At 26.4% G+C, this 26,962-nt stretch overlaps 2 protein-coding genes across 2 annotated transcripts in view; one reads left to right on the plus strand and one right to left on the minus strand.

Annotated features, from left to right (window-relative positions):
• Positions 1-248: 248 nt before the first annotated feature.
• Positions 249-22,091, plus strand: LOC101236995 (zinc finger MYND domain-containing protein 12). Its single transcript, XM_065800037.1, has 8 exons — positions 249-408; positions 2,236-2,380; positions 2,957-3,128; positions 14,344-14,513; positions 14,802-14,924; positions 18,002-18,119; positions 21,381-21,526; positions 21,725-22,091. Exons 1-8 carry the CDS (start codon positions 284-286, stop codon positions 21,836-21,838), a joined length of 1,113 nt encoding a protein of 370 aa, XP_065656109.1. The 5' UTR covers positions 249-283; the 3' UTR covers positions 21,839-22,091.
• Positions 22,092-26,164: 4,073 nt separating this feature from the next.
• LOC100212663 (uncharacterized protein MAL13P1.304) overlaps positions 26,165-26,962 on the minus strand; it is a 35,553-nt gene continuing 34,755 nt past the window's right edge. Inside the window, exon 12 of the mRNA XM_065800038.1 lies at positions 26,165-26,900. Within this exon, the coding sequence (XP_065656110.1) occupies positions 26,611-26,900 (290 nt within the window). The 3' untranslated portion in view covers positions 26,165-26,610. The remainder of the gene's footprint in view (positions 26,901-26,962) is intronic.

The following is a 26,962-nucleotide window of genomic DNA, read 5'->3' on the forward strand; positions in this document are numbered from 1 at the left end:
ATAAAAAAACAAATCAGATTTGAGAAATCTGGCTTTAAAAAACACCAATTGGCAACCCTGGTAAGAAATAAGATTTCTAGCGTACGTTTTAAACGCGATGAGTTACAAAGAAAATTTCCCTAAGGCTTATTAATTATTTACGAGAAATTCTTTTGTATTCCTGCCACTGCCTCGAGATAACGCTTATATGCTTAAACTCATTAATGTAAATTGCCGACCATAATAGCTTTAAACTTTTATCGGGACCGGTTCGGAAAACTGTTGTCGGTCGTCTAGATAACACATGGAAACGCGACCAGAAATGACATGCATCCCACTTGCTAATCCGAAAAACTTAAAAGTTTGTTGTGAATTATGTTCCAAACCAGCTTTTGTTTTCTGCGAAAAATGTAGAGTGACTTATTATTGGTAAATAATAAACATTTGCTTAAGATTAAGTTTTGTATAAATTTTTTATTTATATTTTTGTTGATTTATTTACTTATAAATAAAATAAACAGACAAACAGGCTGAAAAATAAAAGTGTATAGAGTCTAACAACAGTAAATGTCAGACTTTACCAGCTTCTCACAGTTTTGTATTACTTATTATAAAGGGTTTTAAATATTTTTATGTTTTTCACATTCATAACTTCTTTTAGTAAATGGTTTTATTTGTTAAATATTCTTTTTATAAAATAACAATTAGCTCTGTTTTCAATATATACTTTTTTATGAATATAATATAAGTTTAGTCCAAATATTTTCATATAGGTTTCCTTAAAAAATTTGATATTTTATATGGATGAGAGTATTTTTATGAAGTTGAAGTGTTATCAGACACAAAAAAAGTTTTTGTCAAGTATGTTTTAAATTTTAAATCTTGGAAGAGTTGGAAAACTAAAATTAATTTAGTTTAACTTTAGACTTATTTTTTATTTAAAATAAGATATTATAAACACATAACTTAAACAAGTAAATAAAAAGTTAATTCAAACACCATCAAGCTTAATAAATTAAATGTAATCTAAAAGTTCTTATTTCAAAAATATTTACAACAGTAAAAGTATTATTAGTAAAGACTTAATGTAGTGTGCCTATGTATACAAAACCTTTGTACATTGTGCAATAAATTACTATATCAATGTTTTAGTAGTTAAAATGTAAAAAACTTTTTATAATAAGAAGATGTTCTTACAGTATCTGAATTTTCAATTGTCTGCTATTACTTAGGGTTTTTTATTATTTAGGTTTTTTTTTTATTATTTAGGCTTTTGAATTTTTGATTTAAAAGAGTCTTGCATAAAGTTAAGATATAAAGTATAAGATTTAATAAGAATAATAAGATTTGTAAGTAAAAAAGTATAAGATAGTATAAGGTTTTAAGTTGTTAAAAATCATTGTAATTTCATTGTAATTAGGAATAAATAAAGTGTTTTAGTACAAACAGTTTTTGTGCGTTTAAGATGTATCTTATAACAACTTTCTAATAATCAATACTCAACTGATTTTTTATTTAAAAAAAAAAATTCATATATTAAATGCTAATGAACTAAATACAAGTAAATAAAAAAAAGTATTGTATTGCATTTTAATGTTATATAAAACACATATTATACACTATGTAAACATTTATAGTCACAAGATTTTCACAAGAATATCAATGAATCAATCACTGAAAAGAATTTTTACAGTAATTCATAAATAATCACTATATTTCTGAAAAGATTTTTTTTAATTCAAAGTCATAAGCAATCACAATATTTCTGAAAAGAATTTTTACATTTGGAACCCATAAGCAATTATTGTAAGCTAAACTAATGTATACGCCTGATATTAATGATATTAATATACGAAAATAAATAGATGAAAATAGAAATAACAATAAGAATAAGAATATTTCCTTCATTTTTCACATGACCTCGTTATTTAAAGAAAGTTACAAACAGTTCTGTTGATATAGTCAAATAATAATAATAATATATGTATACATATTTAGTTATATTTGTATGCTTTTGGGGGTCGGAGGCCCCCAAAAGTCATCAAAATCTTAAAAAAATTTTCACAAGGTATTACTAAAAAGAAAACCTTTAAAATTACATATGGTCTATTTAAATTCACTTTCCCTGGCCTAAGTGTATATATAATGTTTTTATTCTGTGTATATTATTTATTCATAAATAAATAAAATTATAACTAATAATTGACAATATAGTATTTATGAATGTATTTTTAAATTACAATGCATTATATTTAGTGACACAGAACATCAGCGTGTTGATTGGCTGGGAATTCATGAAAAAATATGTCAAATGCTTATACCTTTACGCACTCCAATTCCATTTATTAGTGGCTCAGAAAAAGAACGAGAGTATCGTAATCAGCAGCAGGTTCTTAGACAGGTTTGTTTCTTTAAAAGGCTCCTTTGATGTGTCTTATAAAAAGTAGATTTTTCTAATTGGCATTTTTTCAAAAGCCTTTTTTTGTCTTGATTTTTTTTAATTTTATTGTTAAATTAATGGATAAAAAAAAATAATAATAATAATTTTTATTTCATAAATGTTTCATATATATATATATATATATATATGTATATATATATATATATATATATATATATATATATATATATATACATATATATATATATATATACATATATATGTATATATATATGCGTATATTTATATATATTTGTATATATATATATATATGTATATATATATGTATATATATATATATATATATATATATATATATATATATATATATATATATATATGTATATGTTTATATATATGTATAAATATATATACATATGTATATATATATACATATGTATACATATATATACACATGTATATATATGTGTGTATATATATATATATATATATATATATATATATATATATATATATATATATATATATATATATATATATATATATATATATAATAAGGTAATTTTTTCTTTGTAGAAGCAATTAATAGATGTTTCAAGCAATGCAGGGCAGAAACTTTTGTTTGAAGGAAAATATGAGTATGCAATACCTGCAGCAATGCAAACATTGAAGTTTACTATGGAAGTTTATGGCTCAGCTAGTATTGAACTTGCTTCACCTTATCTCATGCTTGGGGAATCTTGCATAGGTTTTTAACTTTTTTTAATATTGGTTTTATTATATATACACACAGGTATATTCATTAGCTTGTTTCTGAAAATTACTTTTTTTAAATAGATGTACGAAGTTTTTACAAAAAATTTTTTACTAAAGGTGTAAAAAAAATGTTTTATATAAAAAAATAATATTGAATTAAAAAACTTTTGCATAAAAATTACTTTTACGTGTGGCTTAGGACTAATAAGCATCAGATAAGTCCCTAATATTATTTAAAAAAAATTTTATCATAAGTATGTCATATCGGATCTCAAAAGAAACAAAACTATATAAAAAATTGAAAAAAAAAATTATTATTTTTTATGCTCATTATTATTTTAGATTTGATTACATTAATACTATGTTTTTTACCATATAATAAAAAAACTACTTTTTACATGTTTTTTTAAATACTTTTTTTTAAGGTTTGAAATATAATTATTATTTTTGAAATTTTTATAAAATTTTACTTCTTTTGGGATCCAACATGACATACTTTTAAAAAAAAAAAATTACGTTATTAGGGACCTGTTTGTAAATAAAGAGTCTTAGCTAACCTTAAAAAAAATTTTTAAATAAAAAATTTTTTCAACTTGGTGTTATTTCTTTATATAGAATGGCTAACACTTTTTAAATTCTAGTAACCTTTGGGGAATGGCAAGATATCTTGGAAATATTTATTTTTGGTTCTGTGCTGTTTCTCTTCTTTATTACCTTTCTGATATTTTTACCTCTGAAGTGGCTTTTTTTGCTCCAGTCTTGAAAAAAAGTCTGATTGTTTGATTGCTTATAACTGATTTTGAATCTGATCACTATTTTTTTGACTGCTTGGAGCTTGTCTTTCTTTATTGTGCTTGTCTTTTTTTTTTCTTTCTCTTTACTTCTAATTCCATTCTCTAGCTCTATAAATCTCTTGATCTTCTTTGTAATGTTTTCATATTTAGGCTGGTTATTTCAATGAGGCACTTTCTCTTTTAAAAATTATTTTAAAATCTATTAAAATGTATTGTAATTGGGCCTGTTATAACTGCCAAGCCTGACTTTTTGTCCCATCGTCATAAGGTTGTTCCTCTTTCTCTTTTCTACAACTTCTTCCATATTTTACTGCTTAACATTTAAGCTTATATATATATATATATATATATATATATATATATATATATATATATATATATATATATATATATATATATATATATATATATATACATATATACATATATACATATATATATATATAAATATATATATATATATATATATATATATATATATATATATATATATATATATATATATATCCTTGACTCTTCTGTACTGGAACATTCAATACTTACTTTGACAACCATAGTTTTATATATATATAAGCTCTGTTTTATCTTAATTTATTTTAATTTACTTTAATTCATCGAGCACTCTCCTGAAGACATATGCAAGCACAAATATGTATACAAATATATATATATATATATATATATATATATATATATATATATATAAAAATTATGTTGGTGTCAAGGACTATTATATGTCAGGACAAAAGCCATTCAATACTTCTTACTAAACACTTATAAAATTTAATTTAATCAAAACAGCATTTTGCAAAACCAATATTACTAAAATAATTTTACAGTTTTTATCATTAAAAACTTATTAACAAAGTAAAAATTAATCTTTCAAAGTCAGTATAATAAACTCCATAAGCAAATTAACAACAAGTTAATAAAGTCTATCTATAAATAAATATAACTTGACAAGGTGTGCATTTTATATTGATGTCTGATAAAGACATGCATTTTTTGCTTGTTCTTTTCCCAGCCACCCTGCAACATAAACAGCAGAGCTCTCAGTTTTTGAAATAAATAAATGCAATGCATTGAATACACTTACATACAGCAGAGCTCTCAGTTTTTGAAATAAATAAATGCAAGGCATTGAATACACTTGACAAGCTAGACGACATATACATATAGCAGACTTTGTGATAGAGTGAATGTTATCATGCAATATCTTGCATTCTGCATTTAATATCTTGCATTCTGCATTTAATATTTTGCATGCATTAACTTGACATTCCGAAAGACATTATAAATGCAAGTTTCAATTGAGGTCCCATCTTCAAAACTGATTGGACCTTCACATGTGTGATCTTTTTTATTGGGTTTTCCTACTTCCACTAATTCTAGAAACGTTACAGCAAATCAAGTCAAATGCTTTTTAAAAGCAGAAAAAATGTCCCCAGCTGCTATAAAAGCATTTTTCACTGTTGATTGTCTGCAAACGGAAAATTCTATTTCAATTCTGTCACTTTGTAGTTCATAAAGCAAGATGTAATCAAAGCTGACTAAAAACAAATGCTTGCAGACTGCTATCAACTCTTCAGTGGTTTGCACAAGGGTGTTTTTGGTATCATGGGTAACACATCGAATTTGTTTGGGTCCATGCCCTGATTTTATAGATTTAAATTGTTCTAAAAATAACTGCAGATTATTTGAACTTTTATTTTGCACAGATCAGTTGTGGTATCTAGGTCTAATACCTGCCCTTTTGCAGAAACATTAACAATATTCCGCCAATCTAAAACTTGCTGAATAAAAATGGGTGTTTCATGAGCTCCTTTAATTTTCAGAGCAACTACTACTTTCTCATTAAATATTCTTAAAAGATGTTGCACATTCTGTAGTTAAAGTCTAGAACAATAAACAGCAGCATGGGATATAGGTACTGATTTCAAAATGTTATCTTTTTCATAAACTTGGCATAAACCTATCATATAGGTTTTTAACATCAGAAAAGAACTAATGGTTTTATTGTCAAAAAATAATTTTTGACACTTTTCAAAAATCCAGTTGTTATGTAAACAATTAAGAAGATAAACTGTAACAAAAGAAACCAAACATGCTGATCATCCAGTCATTCATCCATTAGATATGGATGAATGACTCAATAGTCATTAATTCTTTTAAAAATTTTGCAGTACTGCTGATTGATTTTATGATTATCTGCTACAAATCCTAAAATAATAGCACCATTTTTTTCTATAACAGCAGCTTCTTTCACAGCATTAAAGTGGTTCACCATGTAAGCATTTCATCATTACACATAGCATAGAAGTTGCTTTGGATTCTGGATCTTTTTTTGCCATCCCATATAAAAATCTATATGAATATGCAACTGCTGGTCTGATTTTTACCTCATCAACTATCAAAAAAGCATTTTTCTGATGATCGTTTTTTACTTTTTTTAATGTTTTTTATAATACTAGATCAATGTTTGCGACAGAAATTATAGACTGCAGCTTTCTTTTACTTGGAAGCGCTAAAAAATCACGAAGTTGAACTTAGTTGAAGTTATAAAAAGACTCAGTAGAAAAGCACTAATCAGCAATAAAGAAACTTTTGTTACACAATGGTTTAAATTGCCTTGTAATAAAATTTCGTTTCTTTTGCTTGATAGCATCTTTGAATTTAAATTTATAATCTGAAAGAATAATTGTTACCTTTTCAATCATCAACATCCAGATTAAGTTATAAACTAATAGCTTCAAAAAACTGTGAGTAAAAGACTAAGTCATTGTTGGTATTCAATATATTACTTAATGGAATGCAAATGCCATGCTTAAAAGCAGAAAAAAATTAGTGGTGAATACAATGTACATTTATTGTAAACAATTATTGTCGTGAAGCTCTATTTAAAATCCTTTGACATAAAAATGCATATGAATTTATCTTTCTGTCAAAATAATACAATATTTTCATATTTTTTGTGTAATTCATTATCAGGATAGAATTCAGAAAACGAATATATTTTGTCTTTTTTAAGATAATAGTTAAGTTGCTTATCCTCTGGCTTATATTGGCAAAGCACTGACTTTGGTGTTGGTAGACAAGAAAAAGTAACATTAAAAATACTTGGTGCACATAGTGGTCAAGTATAGCCACCAGGAAAATAGTTGGATTTTTCACTCATCATTGTTCAGCTCTCAAATCAGGTTTCTCAAGGAAAACCTGAGTCAAAGCCTCCAATGGATGTGGAAACACGCGTTAACAGTACGTTAACTAACTTATTGGGATGGATTTAAAAAAATAATGTTTCTATAGAACTTACTCTAGTTCAGTGCACACAAACAAAAGTTGTATGAAAGTCCCACTGACTAACTGAAATGCAAGTACAATTATTAACAATAGTCTCTCCTATTTTAAATGCAATATCTGAGACCACTATTATTCTAAGTGCAGAAAAAAGCTTAAGCATTAGTTTAGTTTATCCGTACATTACAATTTTGAATAACTGTTTTTACTCAATGGATAAAAGAGGAATAAGTAAATTTGTTGATGATCTTACTAGACTTACTGTTAATTATTTGTTAATGATCTTTTTTGTGATGTTTTTCTTATCGCTAACTTCTTAGACCCTCAATTTAAATGTTTACCTTTGCAAAAATATAAATTTTGGAATCTTACTTAATGACATTTGAAAAAAATACCATTTAAGTATTTCTGTGATTATGGAAAGAATTCAACTCAAGAGAACATATTTCTTATCTAAACAAATAGAACTTTAGATATGTTTCAACGTGTTTTTTAAAATTGTGCCCTATAGAGAAAACAAATTTAGATCAGTAATTTCAAATTACTGTGTACAGCCCAAACATGATAAATGTATTCCATACAAGGATAAATAAGAAATTTATAGAGGAAGAGAACAAAATAAGAAGTAAGAAACTGGCAAGCATGATAAATAGAAGCAACTTTAACAGATGCTAACTTTGCAATGAATTGTAAATTTGGTTTCCATGAGAGGTCAGTAGTGAATAAAAAACTGACATGACATAAAGTAGAAGACTTGATAAGATTGTTGCCCTTCATGAATATAGGAAAATCAACAATATAATTATTACCAGTATCCTACTGAATTTTGTTTGGGTTTAAATTCACCAATCACTGCAAATTCCATGCTGTCACACAAGATGCTTGTTCTATCAAGAAGTTTGATCATATAGATAAGGATCAACAAAATACCACGGATGGAAACTAGTGGTACCCCAGAAGTTACTAGATATGAGGGTGAGTGTTTTTTCTTTTATTATTATTTTTTAATGTTATTCACCTATCCAAGACTGAAAGGGCCACTACAGTCACTACACAAGAGAGTGTTGTAATAAAGAGGTTACTTTATTACAACACTCTCTTGGTAACTCCGAAGCACAAACCTTGACAAACAAGGTTGCTGCGCAGAAAAACAACTTGAACACAATACTACTAGGGGCATAGTGGTGATCGTTATAAATAAATACTTTAATACTGCAGTTAGAAAGAAACGATTCAATAATTTTGAAAACTTTCCTAAATACACCATAGAAAATCATTTATGAAGGAGAGTAATGGACTTAAGCATTTTACCTTTTTACATGAGTTAATTGCAATTATAAAAAGATGCTTGTTCTTCTTATTAAGTTCTTCTCTTGTTCTCATTAAAAAGATAAAAAAAAACTATGATTTAGAGTGAGGCTTGACTTTATATCAACAAGAAGGAATTTAGCTTAACTAGCTTTCATCCCTGTCTGAATTCAGGAGATTAAAAAAGAGGCGCAATTTTTGGAAGAGAAGCAAAAACTAGCAGCCCAAAAACCATCACAAAATAAATCACAAAAAGAATCCCAGCTAGGTTCAAGGTTTTAGTAAGAAGTGCGATGGTTGCTTTAATCTGATTTAGAAATGTTTTGATAAGATCATAGCATAATCTGGTTCACCAAAAAATAAAAGAGATAAAACTGAGGTCAAAGTTGGATCAAAGAAAAAATACAAATCAAGGAGTAAAAGTAAGTGATACGGGCTGTCTAGAAATAATTTGGGCTGTCTAGAAATAAGTTACAAAGTTAATTATCTGAATAAGTCAGGCATGTCAAACTCAATTTGGTATGGGGGCCTCTTTAGCCTAAGGAAATGTTGTGAGAGCCACTCAAGCTAATACTTATTTTTCTGATGAATGAAGTGTAACTCTTCAACCCAAACTGTCCTTTTGCTAAGGTTTGATGTGAAGTATTATAATTTTATTTAAAATCTATCAAATCACTGCAATATTATTAAAAAAAAGTACAGAAGTTTAATTTTGCATTATTTATTTCACACAATAAGAACACAATAAAAATGAACAAGGAGTATTTTGTAATAATAATAACAAACATTATAAAATTTTGGATTTTCCAGAAATTTGACTTCTTTTATTCACTGAAAGCTTAATAAGGTCTGGTTTTATGTCTTGGTTAGCTACCATTTTCATTATAGAAGATAAATGTTCATCAGAAAGCCTGGACCTCTCAGGGGTTTTATTTTGTTTCATGTGTGAAAAAAGTCGTTCACAAAAATAAGTACTGCCAAACATTGCACATATTTGACAAACAAATTGAATCATCTTAGGAAATTGATGTGGTTGTAAAAATGAATAAAACTTGGGTACACCAACATCGGTAAATTGTTGTTTGAGAACAGAATCACACTGAAGTTCAATTAATTCCATTTGCAGATCTTCCACTTTTTCAATATCAAAGTTGAATGGTGAGGTGAACAAAACAAACTTTAGTTCACATTTTTGAAATCTTAAAACCTTACTTCAAAATCTTGTTTTATATTGTTTATATTTTTTAAGTAGCTGGTGAACATAAAATTTGGGCCTTGCATCTTCATATACTTGCATGTCTCAAAATGTACTAAATTTTCTTCTTCAATTTGGTGTTTCCAGAGTAAAAGCTTGGTTTGAAAAGCTCTGACATTATCAAACACTGTGGTGACCAATTTGTTCTTTCCTTGCAAAATAATGTTCAGATCATTCAGGTGTTTTGTTATATCAACTAGAAAAGCTAAATCTTGTAGAAACTTGGAATATCTAAAATATCTTGCCCTTTTGTTTCCAAAAATTGAAATAAAAAAACAGAAAGTTTTTAAATGATTGAATACTTTGAATACTTTGTGACATGATAACCATCAAACTTCAGTGTATTATGGTAAATCCTCATATTCACTGTCATTTTCATTCAACCATGAAGCAAACTGACAGTAATTTAGTCCTCTTACTCTTATAAAGTTGACAACGATGCTATTCTTTTAATCACATAATCCAGATCAATTGTTTTTCAGCATAATACTTCTTGGTGAATGATACAATAAAAATTGTTTATCTTTTTGCCAATTTTTTCATTCAATTTACAATTTGTCTATAGTTACTGATGGAGCAGGTGCTCCATCAGTAACTATAGATACAAGTTTAGTAATTGGAAGTTTATGCTTGTCCAGTATTTTTTCAAACTCCAAAAAAATATCTGCACCTGTTGTTGTACCATGCATTGGAATCAACTCTAGAAGCTCTTCTGTAATTTCATATTTGAAATTGCAACCTTTGATAAAAACAGACAACTGAGCAACATCTTTGACATCTGTACTTTCATCAACAGTACTTGAAAAGGTCTGAACATCCTTGCAGATTTTTGTTAACTGACTTCTCAAATCTGTTGCAATGTCATTTACACCCTCAGCAACTGTATTTCTTGAAAGGCTTATGTTGTTAAAATCATTTATTTTTTCAGGGCAAAGAACTTTTGCAGTTTCAATTAGGCAGTTTTTGATAAATTCACCTTCAGTGAAAGGTCTGGAATGGGATGCAATTAAATGTGCCAGATTATAACTTGCTTTGACTACGAGTTCATTTGATTTGCTCACGGAATGAAAAATATTTTTGTTAAACAACAACAACAAGATAACGATTGATCTATTAGGCCAGGTGAATAAAAAATTTTTGTTCACGTAAAGCTGAGCAATTACTCAGCGTTTATGGAGTAAATTGCTCAGCTTATAAAGGTTTTGCTTAAATCTTTATTCACGTAGAGCTGAACAGTTACTCTAAAAACGCTGAGTAAAAGCAATTGCTTTTTTATATTCACCCGCCTTATTTTCAAATATCAATTGTTAAAATTAAAATATATCGTCATAATTTTTTAATACTTTTTTATAGTTTTAATTTCAGAGTTTCAATTTTAATAAAAAGTTAGAAAATTAATTTAGTATTCATGTCCTTTTTAATAAAGGAGTTCAGAAAACTATTTGTGATTTTTTTATTGTTGTTTTTACTAAAATGTTTTTGAAATGCATGTCTGCAGGCCACCATATGTAATAAAATGAATAAAATGTTGGGGGCCATCATTAAAGGTCTTGCAGGCTGCATGTGGCCTGCGGGCTGCCACTATAACATGGATGGAATAAGTGATTAAGATTTTAATCTTTAGAGCCGGGTACTAAAGCCTAGTCCATAAGTGTGATGACCATTAGTAACACTAATAACATAATATTATCTGTAGGATAATGAGAAAGATCTTGGTGAATTTGATCAGTAATAAAATCAAAAAAGTTGCAGTTTAGGAAGAAGGAGAATGATAAAGCACAAAATAAGGGATTTAATGAGGAGGTTTTAAACAAAAAGTTAGCTTTTATGTTAGTATATATCTAAGTCAAACATGTGACTATTAAATCTTTGTAGCTATGCAAGTCAAAGAATATTAGTTATTTACACTGAGATCTAAAGATGTAACAGCCAAATTGAAATTATTCCTACAAAAAGTCTGATTCAAAAGTTACTTTGAAGATCACAACTATTTGTAAAAGATACATATCCATCAAAACCATCATTAAATTAAAACAATTTAATGGAAATGATGGTTTTTTTGTTTAATATTTTTAGGTATTTAATTCATATTTTAAACCAAATGATAACTTGACATGATCATATAACTAATAAGTTCTACATTTTCCTCACTTCTGCTAATCTACTCAGACTTGTAACATCTTTTTTGGCCTCAACAATGCACATACATATAAGTACATACCTTCCATGCACAACATGACACTATGACAATAATGTCACATACCTTCCATGACACAACATGACAATAACACTCTGATATTTTACAGAGGTTAGTGGAATTAGCCTCTGGCAGCTACCATAAGGTTTTTGAAACTTTAGTACCATCCACCATAAGAACAGTTAAACTGAGTATTAAAGCTGTAATCTCATCAGAAGATAACAAAAGAAGGTACAATCCCATGTTTAGAGTTAAGAGTATTTAGTGTTCAGTATACTAAGTAGGAGAGAATACAATACATGTTTACATCTACAATCTATTAAATTACACCTATTAAATGAAGAAGGATGTGTGAGGCTGGTTAATAAAAATTTTCAGCTCACTCGTGATCATGATTATCTTAATTCCTAATATCTCAGTAATCTTACCTGATTATTACTGAACATTTTACTTAAACATTTCTCTGAAAAATATTACTGGAACTTATTACTGTTTTTTTTTTGTAAAAAATTACGAGACAGTGGCAGATTGTACTTGATTACATGTTACAAAGGTGATAATGATGTTACTAATTCTAACTAATTATCAGTGGACATATTGTTTCTAATTTTTTTAATAAAAAAATGTTTAACTTTAATTGAACATTATAGTTTATAATTTTTGTTTTTTTGCATTATGAATTGAATTAGTATAAAAAACATTTCATGAAAATTTCAGTTGATTTGATAAAATTTGTGAAATGTTATGCTTTAAAAACCAAAAAGTTTTTTTGTTTAAATATTACTATTACACATGAAAAAATCTGTGGCCCAAAATTTTGATGTTTAAAAGTTTATGTTTACTTTTTCATAAAGAAAAATATGTTAACTAGAAATCCGTTTCATTTATTGGAAAATATGTTAGCTAGAAATCCGTTTCATTTATTGGAAAATATGTTAACTAGAAATCCATTTCATTTATTGGAAAATATGTTAGCTAGAAATCCGTTTCATTTATTGGAAAATATGTTAGCAAGAAATCCGTTTCATTTATTGGAAAATATGTTAGCTAGAAATCCGTTTCATTTATTGGAAAATATGTTAGCTAGAAATCCGTTTCATTTATTGGAAAATATGTTAGCTTGAAATCCGTTTCATTTATTGGAAAATATGTTAGCTAGAAATCCGTTTCATTTATTGGAAAATATGTTAGCTTGAAATCCGTTTCATTTATTGGAAAATATGTTAGCTAGAAATCCGTTTCATTTATTGGAAAACAATGATAGGAACATTTTTTAATAAAATTACCATTTTTGTGCATGCTCAAATTACACAGTGTTTTTTATTGAAATTATTATAGTTTAAAGTCCTAAAATTGCAGTGGTTTTAATCGCTTGTTGAATAAAAGCAAAATAGTAAAAAATTTTAATATTAAAGCAATACGAAATCTTTTTCTGTATTTTAATTTCAAAAAATTCTTTTTTTTATTGTTTAAAAGTTTAGGTTAATAAAATTGAAAAAGTAACGAATTAAGTAGTTGTTTTTTTTTTGCGTAAAAACAAAGTTGAATTGTTTCAATAAAAAGTGGCTTAAAATTTAATGATAAATTTTGTTAATAAAAATTCATTATATTCTACAAATTTGTTGTAATTGTCAGGTTGGTATTTATCTACTTAATTTTTTTTTTTTTTGAGCTAACTTAAAGTGCTCGTGTTATCACCAGCCCATCGGAATTAGGAAAATTGAGGTCGGCAATAATTTGCCAACCTTTATCTGATAGATGTTGGCAAAAAAAATTGATACAAAGTTTTACCATAAAATGCAGAAACAAGATTAGCAATTTTTTGCCAACCTTAAACACTTCTAGGTCAGCAGTTAGGTCGGCATTGCCGAATGCCTACCCTAATTCCGAGGGCAGTGTCATGTGGTCTGGGTATTATGAGCACTTTTGCAACTTTTTAAAACCTCAGTGTTTTTAAGAAAAAATTTTGGGTGCCCAAAATAGTGGATCATGAGTAGCAATACTTAAAAATTGTTTATCATCAATAATTTTGGATCCTAGTTGAAATAAAAATTTTGGATCATAATTATGGTAAGTAATCCACCATTGTTATGGTCCCTCTCTATATGACAATTATTACAATATGTAAAACAAATCTTGAATCTGTGAATACTATGTGAATAACATATATTGTATTTGTACAGTATATGTTTGGCAAATCTATAAACCCCTATACCAGGCTAAAATAAATAATTGTAATTATTTATGTAATTATGATTGCTATAAATAAATTTATAAACAGTTATTGTAAAGTTAAAATTACTTCTAATTTTAGCCTGCATTCTTATTTTTCACTAAAATTTTCAAAATAATTCAGGTTTATCACGTTTACTACAAGCTGATGAGTACTTACATCAAGCGCAGTGGATAATTCTCAAGAATTCATTTTGTGACAATAGCATCAAATCGAGAATGCATCGAAACTTTGGAATGCTGTTTGCAACACAAAAAAAGCATACTGAAGCACTACATCACTTTGCTCAAGATGTAAACTATATTCTATTTTTGGTATAAGTTTTAAAAATGCACAAAAAAGTATAGCTACAAAAATTAGCTCATTCACCCAAACATCCCAATCATGTCAATTTTGTTGATTTTTTTTTTTTCATTCCAGAAAAGTAAACATTTTTTGATACCTGCAAAATGAGTATTATATGAGAATAGTTAAAGTAGATAAAGTATATATTATAATATACTATTATTGCAGTTCATATTGTATTATATTATTGTTATTATATTTTATTATTATTACATATTGTAATTTTGATATTAAAGATATACTACTCATCGCTTGCATTTGGAACTGATAACATTCGAACTTCAGGAGGTTATTTTCATATGGCAAATGTTTTTTACCAACAAAATAAACGAGAAACAGCTTATTCTCTCTATGGTCAGGTATTTTGTTTTTACAAAATAAAAACAAAAAAACAAACAATGATAAAACAATTTTTCAGTAAAAATTCTCTCATTATTTGCCTGGTATACAAATTATTAGTTAAATTTTTAAAAGGTTTAAACTAATTTATAGAACAAAAATATAACTGTATTTAATGTATATATATATATATATATATATATATATATATATATATATATATATATATATATATATATATATATATATATATATATATATATATATATATATACAACCCTCGGAATTAAGAAAAATGAGGTCGGCAATAATTTGCCAACCTCAATCTTGTAGAGGTCGGCATCAGGTCGGCAAAAATTATTTGATACAAAGGTCTGACCATAAAACATAGAAACGAGGTCGGCAATTTTTTGCCGACCTCAAACACTTTAAGGTCGGCAGTTAGGTTGGCATTGCCTAATTCCGAAGGTTTTATATATATATATGCAATGTGCAAAATTTATTTATAACATTAAATAAAAAAAAGAAAAGCATTTTCATTCTAGTGTTTGTTTATACTTTCATACTTTGCTTGTTTAACTGATTATGAAATGGTAATGGAAAATATACTAAAAAGATATCTTATTTTAATGAGTTTAAATATACTTTTTGTCTGTTTATTTTTATGGAAATCATTCAACAATAATACTTTTTTTTTATTTGTTTGTTAAACTGAAAATTCATTTTTGCCAAGAAAAAAATGAGGCTAATGCCGTGTTTCATTTTTTAAATATTGTTTCATTAAAAAATATAACAATGACATTTATTTTATATTAGTTCTCCATTTATCCCAAACAGACTTGAAAATGAAGACAGAAAAAAAATTTAATAGCCTATAAAGAAAATTTAATGGCCTAATGAAGCTTTAAAAAATTTGATGCATTTTCCAATTCATCAATTCTTCATCTATTTTTAGATACCTGCTATGGACAAAGCAGGAAATAAACATAGTGTTGATGCTTCTTTCAATGAAAAAGCAATATTATAAAAACTTGCTCATCACTGTTACCTTCCCTGAATGAGAGCATTACTACCTTCCAGCAGATAGAATATATTTGGTAGGGTTCAGCAGGAAATTAAAAAGTGTGAGCAGAATTTATAACCTGCTGTCTTCAGGCATTGTATCATTTTTTTAAACGAAATAGGAGATTAGATAATGCATTAAGCTTTAAAGCAGAAGAAAAAAAATTGTGAAAATAATAAAAACATTTAAAATAAGTGAGACCAAAAAAATGATTAATTCCAATCGTCAGAAATTAGTACTATGTTGCCATCACTCTGAGCCAACCTTACATAGCCTACTTATAAAGTAGAAGAAATAGGTACTTGTTGCTAGAACACTTTTAAACCAATTGTCCCAGCAATAATTAACTGTGTGAAAAAAAAAAATGTTTTTTGTTTGCTAGATACTATCTGTACAGATGACACAATACGCAAACTTTATGAGACACCTGCAAGATTCTAAAATAGATAATCCACTGTCTAGTGAAAGTGATAGTTAACTTTCTATTTGAAGAACTATTTTTATCTTTTAATATTCAAAAAAATGAAAAATAGGAGTATGGATTATAATTAAAAATGTTAATTTAAAACTTTAAAATTAAATATAAAATAAAAAAATATTATGGTTTATTGTCTCGTATTTAACTCTCCAAAATAAATTTACATTCACAATCGTGAATTTTAAAACATAATAGTTTACATTATTTTAACATAACATTGTTTACATTCACATTAACTTTTTTTTAAACAATTTAACAATTAACATTCATCATTAAAATATAATTACCAAAATATTAAATACACAGAGTTATACAATATGTTAAATGATATCAATTATTAAAAAATATTTAGGTTATTTAAAGTTTATAAACTTTATAATATCATAATATCTTTATAAAATGGATATAATGGACTTTGCTAATAAGCTGTAATTAATAATACAGTATTTTAAAAGTATTTGCAAATTTATAAACAAAAAATATATTTTTTGTTTATTTACCTATATTTTAATTATTAACATTATCAAATATATTTTATGTATATATACATTAAATAACAATATAAGATAATTTTTAATAATAACAAATATATGAGTCATGATTGTGTAGCAAAAAAAGTCAATTATTTCAATACCACAAAAATGGACTTATATACTTTAGTTACCATAGTTTGAAGTTATTAAATTTTAAAATAGTAATCCAAGGTCCACTTATCACTTACTGTAGTTGAAATTTATTTCTAATAATATGATTAAACAACAAGTTGTAAAGATTAGAGCTAAAATTATTTGTTTGTTAAGTTAGTTTATAGTTTTTTCAGTTATTTTAAATTATTTAGTATAGGGAGCGGTGCTCCCTATACTGAATAATTTGTGCTTTTTTGTGAATATTTTATCCAGCTATCCATACTATGGTTTTATAAGCTCTTTTGATGCTCCATATTTTCTTTGTTGAAAATTGTATATGAAAGTTGAAAATGTTTTATGTATATGAAAATTTGTATATGACATGTATATGAAAACATATATATGAAAATTTAAAAAGTTTTTGTAAAATGTTAAGTAGCCTTATAAAAAACTTTTTATACAAATTAATATATATACAGATGGAGTAAGATGGAAGGAGGTGGAGAGAATATGAATTTTAATGAAAACAAACTTTGAAATGTAAATGAGCATAAACTGATAAAACTGAATAAGTGGAGGAATGTGAATAGGTGGAGATAGGTGTTGGAAAGTGGGGAGATAATAAACTTAAATGAACTAAATTAAAATAAAAATAAATTTTATAAATATGTAATAAAATTATAATCTATATGTAAGTTTACTTGAAAAGGCTTTTGCCAATGAAAGCTTTATTTTGCTGATATGATTTTATTTTGTTAATGTTAAGACACATTTTTCTAAAAGTTTTATCTAAAGGCTAAAAAATTTAAATTGTATATTTTTTCTCGGTCAAAATATTTTTCATGGACATATGTATAAAATACTTTACTAAACAACATGTAGTAAAAAATATGTTACACAATATAAGACAATTTTTTTATTTGCTTTTAGCTGACTACTATGTGGAATGATACTCTTTTTAAAATGGTTGAGCAGCGTTCTGTTGAAGCCGCAAGTCTGCCTCAAAAGAAACTTATTGATAATTCAATTGAAGATAGTTGTTTTCTAGGTTTTTGTTTGTTTTAATATTTATTTTATAATTGAATATTGTTTTGTTGGATAAAGTGTTGAATAAATTGTTAAATAAAGTTAATATTTTCTAAAGTATTTTTACAATAAATAGTGTTATACAGCATCTACTGTCTTACAACCTTATATAAGATTGACTATTTCAATGCTTCTATTTGAACTAGCTTTACTAGTTACTGATGAGCTAATGATTCATGGGTACATTTAGGAAGAATGAAATCAACAACTTCTTGCCAATATAATGTTGTAGTACAGTACAAAATGTCATGTGATTATATTTGGCAACATGAGGGTGATATGAAGCACACATTTAAGCCAGTCACAGAATTTTTTTCCCAAAAAAAAGCACCATATGCCATGTAAGTAACATAACCATGCTCGTTGTGCAAACAAACAAAATTAAAGGGGGAGGAGGGAGGGAGTAAGTACCAGTTTTTGTGATTGCCAAGAGAAACCTATATCTTAATTTTACTTTTCTTAATTCAAACATGATTTGAAACTAAGTTAACTATTCATAAGGTTGTTTTTAGCATTTTAACTAATAGTGTCCTTAAATCTTTTTTTATGTTAATGGTGATAGTGTTTCATGGAAATCTAAAAAGCCTTTTTTTTTTTTTTTTTTTAAATTTATTTTGAAACAATTCTTATTATTCTTGATGTTTGTAAATAAAAGGTTTGTAGAACTTAGGAAGTTATGATTAAGTTTTTCCTATTTATCACTATGATCAGTTGAAATTTGAAATTTGAAATTTTTTCAAACAATACTTAATCAAAGATGATTTTTTATGTTGCATACATAAGTAGTTTTTTGTGTGTGGGCGTTTTTTTAAGATGTTGCATAGGTAGTTTTGCTAACATTTGATTAGTTTGTGTAATGTTGAATAAAAAGTCTGAAAATCTAAATAATGTTTTAAAATTTTATAAGAAAATCCATCTTGCTCATATTCAATAAATTCAAAAGCATATAAAATTTTGAAATCAACTGTTTGAATTTTCATAAAACTTTATAAGCAGAACAAAACTATAACCAGAAAACAGAGAAAATTGTGAACAAATAAGATTGAATAGCGTGAAGGTTTTCGAGAGAGCCCAATTCACATTTACTCCTTAATTTGTGCCTTGTGATTTTCAATAAAACTTTCATCTTGTGTTTCTTCTACATCAAGTTCACTCTTTCATTCCAACTCTTAAGGTATTAGTTTTTTGACTGACTGGGACTCTTCTTGTAATTTTTTTTGTGATGATCCTTGGGATCATGTTTTTGTTTTTGACTTTTGCTGAAAAATATACCTTCTACATTTCTTCTTTGATTCAGACAGGTATGGAAACTTTTATTTCTTTTTTTCCATTTCAAGTCAAACATAACTAAGCCTGTTTTTCTTTTTTCTTTTTTTTTTGTGCTTCTATATATATATATATATATATATATATATATATATATATATATATATATATATATATATATATATATATATATATATATATATATATATATATATATATATATATATATATATATATGTATATATATATATATACATGTATATATATATATGTATATATATATGTATATATATATATATATATATATATATATATATATATATATATATATATATATGCTATATTCTATTTTCTATTTTTAATCATAATCAATTTTTACTTCTTTTTTATCAAAAAAATTCTCTTAATGGTTAAAATAATTGCATAAAGGTTATTGCTAAGATTTGTTATTTTTATATTATTAAATGTTTATTTATAATTATGTTAAATGTTAATTAATCACATTTCAACAAAGCAAATGGTTAGTTGGCACATAATGATAAACTAGATTTATTAAAACGAGTTAGTGAAAAATTTTATTTATCTGGTTTACTTCAAATTCTCCATAACCAAATACCAGGTGTTTTGGCGAAAAACTTTAAACTGTTGTTAAATTTTTTTTAAATAAGATTTTATGGTCTTAAAAAGAAAAAAAAACTCTTTTTGTTTAGTTTTATTTTTAAAAAAGTTTGAGCATTTTTTTCTTGTTCATTGTTTTATTTTTAATGATCGGATTTATTATTATTTTATTTTTAACATTAATAGTTTAAATGTTGAACAGAATTTCAGCACTCTTTAATCATTAATTACTCAAAAAGTGCTTTTAACAGGTTTTTTTAATTTTTTTGCAAAGAACCCAATGATTTTTTGTACAAGGAACATAATGTATTTTTGTTCAAGGAACCTTGTGTATTTTTGTACAAAGAATTTATTAATATGTATCAATGTTTTATAATGTTTTTATTAATTATCAATGTTAGTAGTTTAAAAAAACTTTTAAATCAAGAAGAAGTTTTGGAAATATTTTCTGAAATTTTTTTTTGTCACAAGTTGACAAAAAAGAATTTCATATTTTCAACCAATGTTGCCCATCTTTTAGTTAGATTTATTTTGCAGTGATGTACTGAGAATTATCAATAAGCAAAATCAATCATTCACTTCATTAAAGAAAATCCATTTCATTTGCAGAGAGATCTTGTAAGAAAGTTTAAATGTAACTAAGCTTTGATAGAAAATTTACTTTAAAATTATCTATTCATGGAGAAACTGAAGTCATAGGAGCGTTATTCAAAAAGATATAAATTTTTAAACCGAGAAAATATTTTTATAATTAATGATGATGAAACATGTTGCAAAAAGGACAATTTTCACAATTGCCAGGCCAGAAAATTTTTTTATCAGCGAAAAGGTAGCCAACAAATCCAAGTATACTTAAACTAAGAAATTTGCTTCCAAGTTCCTTGTATGGCAATCAATCTACTTCTATAGTTTTAAATGTATTTGTAAGATTTTGAGCTTGGATTAGTATATAAAAGAATGCTTAAAGGCATGCTATTTGTTTAAAAATTATGATAGGTCAACAATATTTTAACCTTATTTAGTTACGATCCTCTACTCTAACGTGTTCAACCAATAAATCATTGTTTCCTAAAATCTAGTAAGAATTTTAGTAAAAATTTGATACCAAACTTTAAATTTCAAAAAAATTGTTCACAATTGATTGTACACAAACACGTACGTAAATCTTGAGTGTATAAGATTCATTTTATTATATTAAATTTAGTAAGTGTAAAATGAGATTTGTGAGATGTTGAATGAATGTACATGATACTGAAAAGGCATTAAGCAACCAATATGTTATTATTGTTAATTATGTTAATATTATTGTTTTTAAATTACACTTTAAACATTGTTTCAGATGAAGTACAAGGTGCAGAGGCAGTCAAAATTTTACATACAATTCTAGAGCTTCACGAAAACCAGAAACCTCCATTTTTGAAAGAGCTCACAAAAAATTTGTTTACTCTTGCGATGCTTTACACAATTTTAGAGAATTTTGTGAAGGTATATTATATTTTAATTACTGAAATTAAAATAAATTAAATTATTAAAATTTTTAATGCATTTTAATTTTAAAGCATTTTAATTTAAAATTCTTTTTTATATTCTTATTTATTAAAATGAAGTTTTTAAAAGAATTTTTTTCAATGAAATATTTTTATTTATTAAAAAGAAGACATTTTAATTTAAAACTCTTTTTAGGCAAAAGAGTTTCTTTCCAAAGCTTTATCAACAGCTAAATTGTATTCCTCTGAAGAGAAAAGACTTCATTGGTTTGAAAGTATCTATTTAATGTTGGAAAATATGACTAAATAATATCATTTGATTTTCAAATCGAAATCGAAAAAAAAGATTTAATCGTTGAATTGTTCAACTTATAATTTAAATATTAATTTTATATGTTTTACGAGTAACTTTGTTTATTAAAGTCTTTTATAATGTGGTTGTATTAAAAAATATATTTTATAAAGCAGTAAGATATTAACGTATGAAATATTTGGATTAACAGTCCTAAAATAGTAAATGTACATTGTAAATCATTTAGACGCCTAAGGGCACATTTACCCAATATCTCTTTTGCTTTCATTTATCAAAACGCGTGTACAACTTTTCTTCAGTCTTGAAATATTTTAAAATAAAGTCCTAAATTAAAGATAATTTTTTTGCTTTTATAATTGATTCTCCTTATTTTGACTAGCAACACAATTAATGTGTTTTCAGATCTAAGACCCAGTTTTTTTTACCATCAAAAACATCATTTCGCTATTTATTTATTTTTTACTTTAATAAGTTTGCAGTACTTAAATGCTAACTTTATTTAAGTTGCCTTCCTAGTTCATGTTTTGTGAAGTTGCCTCCCTAGTTCATGTTTTGTGAATTCAAATATATATTGAGCTTGTTTTTAAAAAAAACCAAATCTCTTTTGGTACTTCATATGATCACTATAAAATAAGATTTTCTGAATTTTTTGTATAATTATAAAATACAGAAGCATTTTTTTAGTTTTAAACAAAACAAGGGTGAAAAAAATAGTGCTATTTGAGATATTTGCATTACGCGAGACTTCATAATATTAATTATGACTAAAACATGTAATTACTAATGACGTTTACTCAAAATCAAGGTGGACGCCAGAAATCAAATTGAGGAAGGAATAAATGTCAAAAAAAATTTATTCCTTCCACTTTAAGAAATGGAAAAAAACTAAATACAACAGATCGCAGGAATGCATTTTATTTAATAAATAAAAACTTGCACGTAAAGATTTCCGCAAAACTGTAAAAGCAGCTCAAAACTTAAGGTTGCTCATATAGGAGAAAAAAAAAAATTTTAATAGAATAAATTGCAACGGTATATATATAAATATATATTTTATTGTAGAAAACTAATCCTCAGTAATTTTGGAACAATATTCGAAAAATTAAATCAACTTCAAACACTCATATTTTCGCTATTAATAAAAAGCAAGAAAAGAAGTTGTAAAAGAATTTCGACAAAACCTTAATACGACTCTCAACACTACCACAATTACGAACGCCGTTATACTCCACAACTCATAAATGAGCCTAATCAAATAGTCTTATCAACTTTTTACATTAACGCTTGGGTTCTTAAGTCTAATAGACCGCATGATTCCTTATGATCGCATGATACTCTTTTAACAACGATCTTTTAATATGGCTTTTAAAATTTAATAATAATATCTTTAATAATGGAACGGTCCCAGAGTACTTATAAACTTCCATTATTATTCCAATAGTCTATTCTTCCAATCTTATTAAAAAAATCTCTTATAATCCAAATAGCTATCACATAATTAGTATCATACCTATTTTGACATAGCTCTTCGAATATATTAGAGTGCAAGTATGTCCAGAAATATCAGAAGCCACTCTCATCAATTTGGTTTCAAGAAAAAGCTCAACGCTTCATGCAGGATTCCTTTGAGTGAAACAATTAAACACTATAATAGTAATAACTCATCAGTATATATCTTTAGTTTAGATGTAAATAAGGCCTTTGGTAGCTGTAATGGGAACTGTTTGTTTGAAAAACTTTATTACAACAAAAGTTTACCGCTATCAGTAGTTCGCGCACTACAATCATTATACCGCTCAGGTACTGCTAGTGCACCATACCTTAGACTTAAATCAAATCATTTCCGTTTGTCTCAAGCGTGCGACAAAAGTCCATTTTATCTCCACATTTGTATAGTATCTACACTGAAAGTATATTAAGGCAATTTTTTTCAGATTGCAAAGTTGGAACAACAGTAAGTGGTATGTATACATTATTGCTTATGCAGACAATATAATCCTTCAAAGTCTTAATTTTTCAGTGCTACAAGAATTAGCAAACACGGATAAAACCGACTTTATTATCTCAGGTAAAAGTTCAATTATAAAAAATACAACTCAAATGAACGGTTCTTCTTTACATCTTAAAAATAAACTAAAATATATTGGATTTCTATGGGATAATCTAGATCTTATACAAAATATAGCTATTCTCCAAACAGTAAATGTAAAGGAAAGCATTACTCAATTTTAATCAGTCTTCAGAGCTCTTATAAAATCTGGAATTCGTTTTTGTCAGCTTTTAACTATAGTGCATTTATTCAAATCTCAGACTAAAACGAACCTATCGTACGCTTAAAAATTTGTAATTACAGCAATACATTTTTTAATAAATTTGACACTGTTGGAAGATCAGCATTCCTATTCAGCATATCAAAGTACAGCAAAAATGATCTTTTATTTGATGACTTGTCTACCATTCTCATTCGAAACAAATTCAAAACAGTTTATCAGACTAATGAGCAATCCGGCTTGTTTGACTTGATTTTGACTCAAATATCAAAGATTAATAAATATAACCATTTTATCAACTTCGTAGATAAAATGTTTATATTTATTAATCTTGTTATATGTAATCTATTTATAATCTGGTTATATTTATTAATCTTATTAATGCAAATTTGCAACCGATTGAAGCTAAACTTCGCCCAGCGTTTGATAGACGGTCAAAAAATTGTCAGTCGTCCGAATGCTGACATAAAAGATAAAGTAGCGGTAACTTCTAACAAGTCCTTCGAATTCTGGAATATCAAAGAACCATATTTAAAAATTGAAGAAGATATTCCCAAAAAAACCTAAATTAAACTTCAGACTAATTGTATGAACTATTAGTTTTATATACTTTGTGTTGTTTTTTTTTACCTCTAATTTGGGTGATAAAAAGAAGAAATAATAAAATAATAATAGTAATATAACAATAAATATGCAGAAATCGTCGAACAGAATTACCATGGCCTGCATTTTACGGGTCAGGATAGCTAATCAAATATAATATCTGTGGTGTAACCTTTTTGTTGTGAAATATATTACAGGCAGATCCAAGATTATTTAGTGTTTACGATAATTTGGAAAACTTATCATTAGATTTTAAATTTTATCAAAAGACCTTTTAAAGTTTCGAACATGTAAAAAGTACCACCTCCTCCCCAAATGGAATGGATTTTTTTTTTTAAATTACTTAGCACGGGATTTCTTAGTTACTTCAGCACGAGATTTCGATTTTAAACTTAATTGTTTTCAATTACTATATATCTATACTATATTACCATACTATATGCAGAGACTAAATTTATCAGAATATTCAAATAGACACAAATTTAACCTTACGGTCAAAAAATTTTTTTGGAAGTCTTAAGAAGTACTTACAGTCATCTCGCAGAGCACCGCGGAAGAGCATTTAATAGGAAGTTCCCCAAACGATGTCGCAAAACTTGGCCAGAGGTGAGGTTTTAACCACGGATCTTACGTTTCTGAGGCAAGTGCGCTACCACTGCACCACGGCTGCTCGAATTTTTTCCTCGAAATTTCAGAGCAGTGCAATCATTGCAACACTTTTCCTGTTATCCATTACAGTTTACACATACAATACAGAAATAAAAATTATAAAGAAAAACATAAGTAGAAAAATAATTTATGCGGCATGAGGAGGACGAGAAAGTCGAATGAAAAAACTTATAAATATTAGTACTAGAACTATTACGTATTAAATGTTTCAATTTTTGCTTTCAATTAGAAGCAATAAGTTTTACGACCTAATTTTTAAATTTACGCGGCATCGCCCTATACTAACCAATAAATGTTTTATTAATTATGCACTCTATTAATACTTTGGCATCATTCAGTCGATATTTAGGACATCTTTAAGAAAAAATTATTTTCTTTTTTTAAGTCGCTTTGTTACAGTAGCTCAAAAAATCTATATGAATAACATTTTTTAACGCACTCTTGCATTTCAGACACATAAACAGAGGCATAGCTGAATCTTTAAAAATTGTGATAATGTGTAATTGTAAAAAAAAAATTTTGATTCAAAATCTAGTTTTAAATTATTTTCTGATAGTGAACTTCTTAACATATCAAAATTAATATAAACAAGTGTGCAAATGCCGGGGCCATCGCCACACTCAAAATAGATTTAACAAATTAGTGTAAACAATTAGACTCATTTATCGGTAATATTTCAATCTATCGGTATCATATCGGTAATATGTATTCCGAACCACTTTCAAAATTAAAACACTTTCAAAATTAAAAACATCAAGAACAATAATGACAAAAAAAAACAAACACTTAAAGTAAGTTTTGTAAAATTAAAAATTACAAATAAAATCACAAAAGTTTTAAAATTTTAATAAGTTGTATGAATAAATATTATTTTCAAATTTATAAATAAATTAAACAAAATGATTTATTTAGTCAATTATTCGGTATATCAAATAATCGATTATCTGATCGATTTATCGATAATCTTTCAAATATTCGATCTGATCAATTATTCGATTATATTTGATCAAATATTTGATAATCTAATCAATTATTTAATTATACTTTATATCAAACATTCAGTAAAAAATCGTTTTTAATATTATTACTATTTCAACACTTTAAATTTCTTTTTAAAACTCAAAATTTAAAGATTAAAATTACGATAATTTTAAAAAAACTATGTAAATATTAAAAAAAAAAATTATAATGAACTTATAAATAATTTTTTAAATTTTATCTATTTGATCATTTTTCTTTGTTATTCTCATTTTCGTCAACGCCTTCTTCATTCTCTTCTTCGTTTTCTTCTTCTCCTTTCTCAGCGTTATTAAAAGCAGGGGGTCCTTCGTTTATAACCTGTTTTTGTTCAAAACCCTCTACCCCTTCACCTTGCTCTACTCCTTCACCTTGGTGGTTTTTTAGACTCGAATCTAATTTTGCATTGTCAGCTTTAATTTGCTTTTCTTCTTGATAATCCGGCTTGTTTACATTATCAAGATTTTGGTCACCATGCTCATCGTCTTCTAGAGTGACATCTGTAGATAAATGGACTGTTATCAAAATAAAGAAAATAAAATCTCGATTAGTATTAATGTAA

Source organism: Hydra vulgaris, chromosome 06 (genome assembly GCF_038396675.1).
Source record: "Hydra vulgaris chromosome 06, alternate assembly HydraT2T_AEP".
NCBI lineage: Eukaryota > Metazoa > Cnidaria > Hydrozoa > Anthoathecata > Hydridae > Hydra > Hydra vulgaris.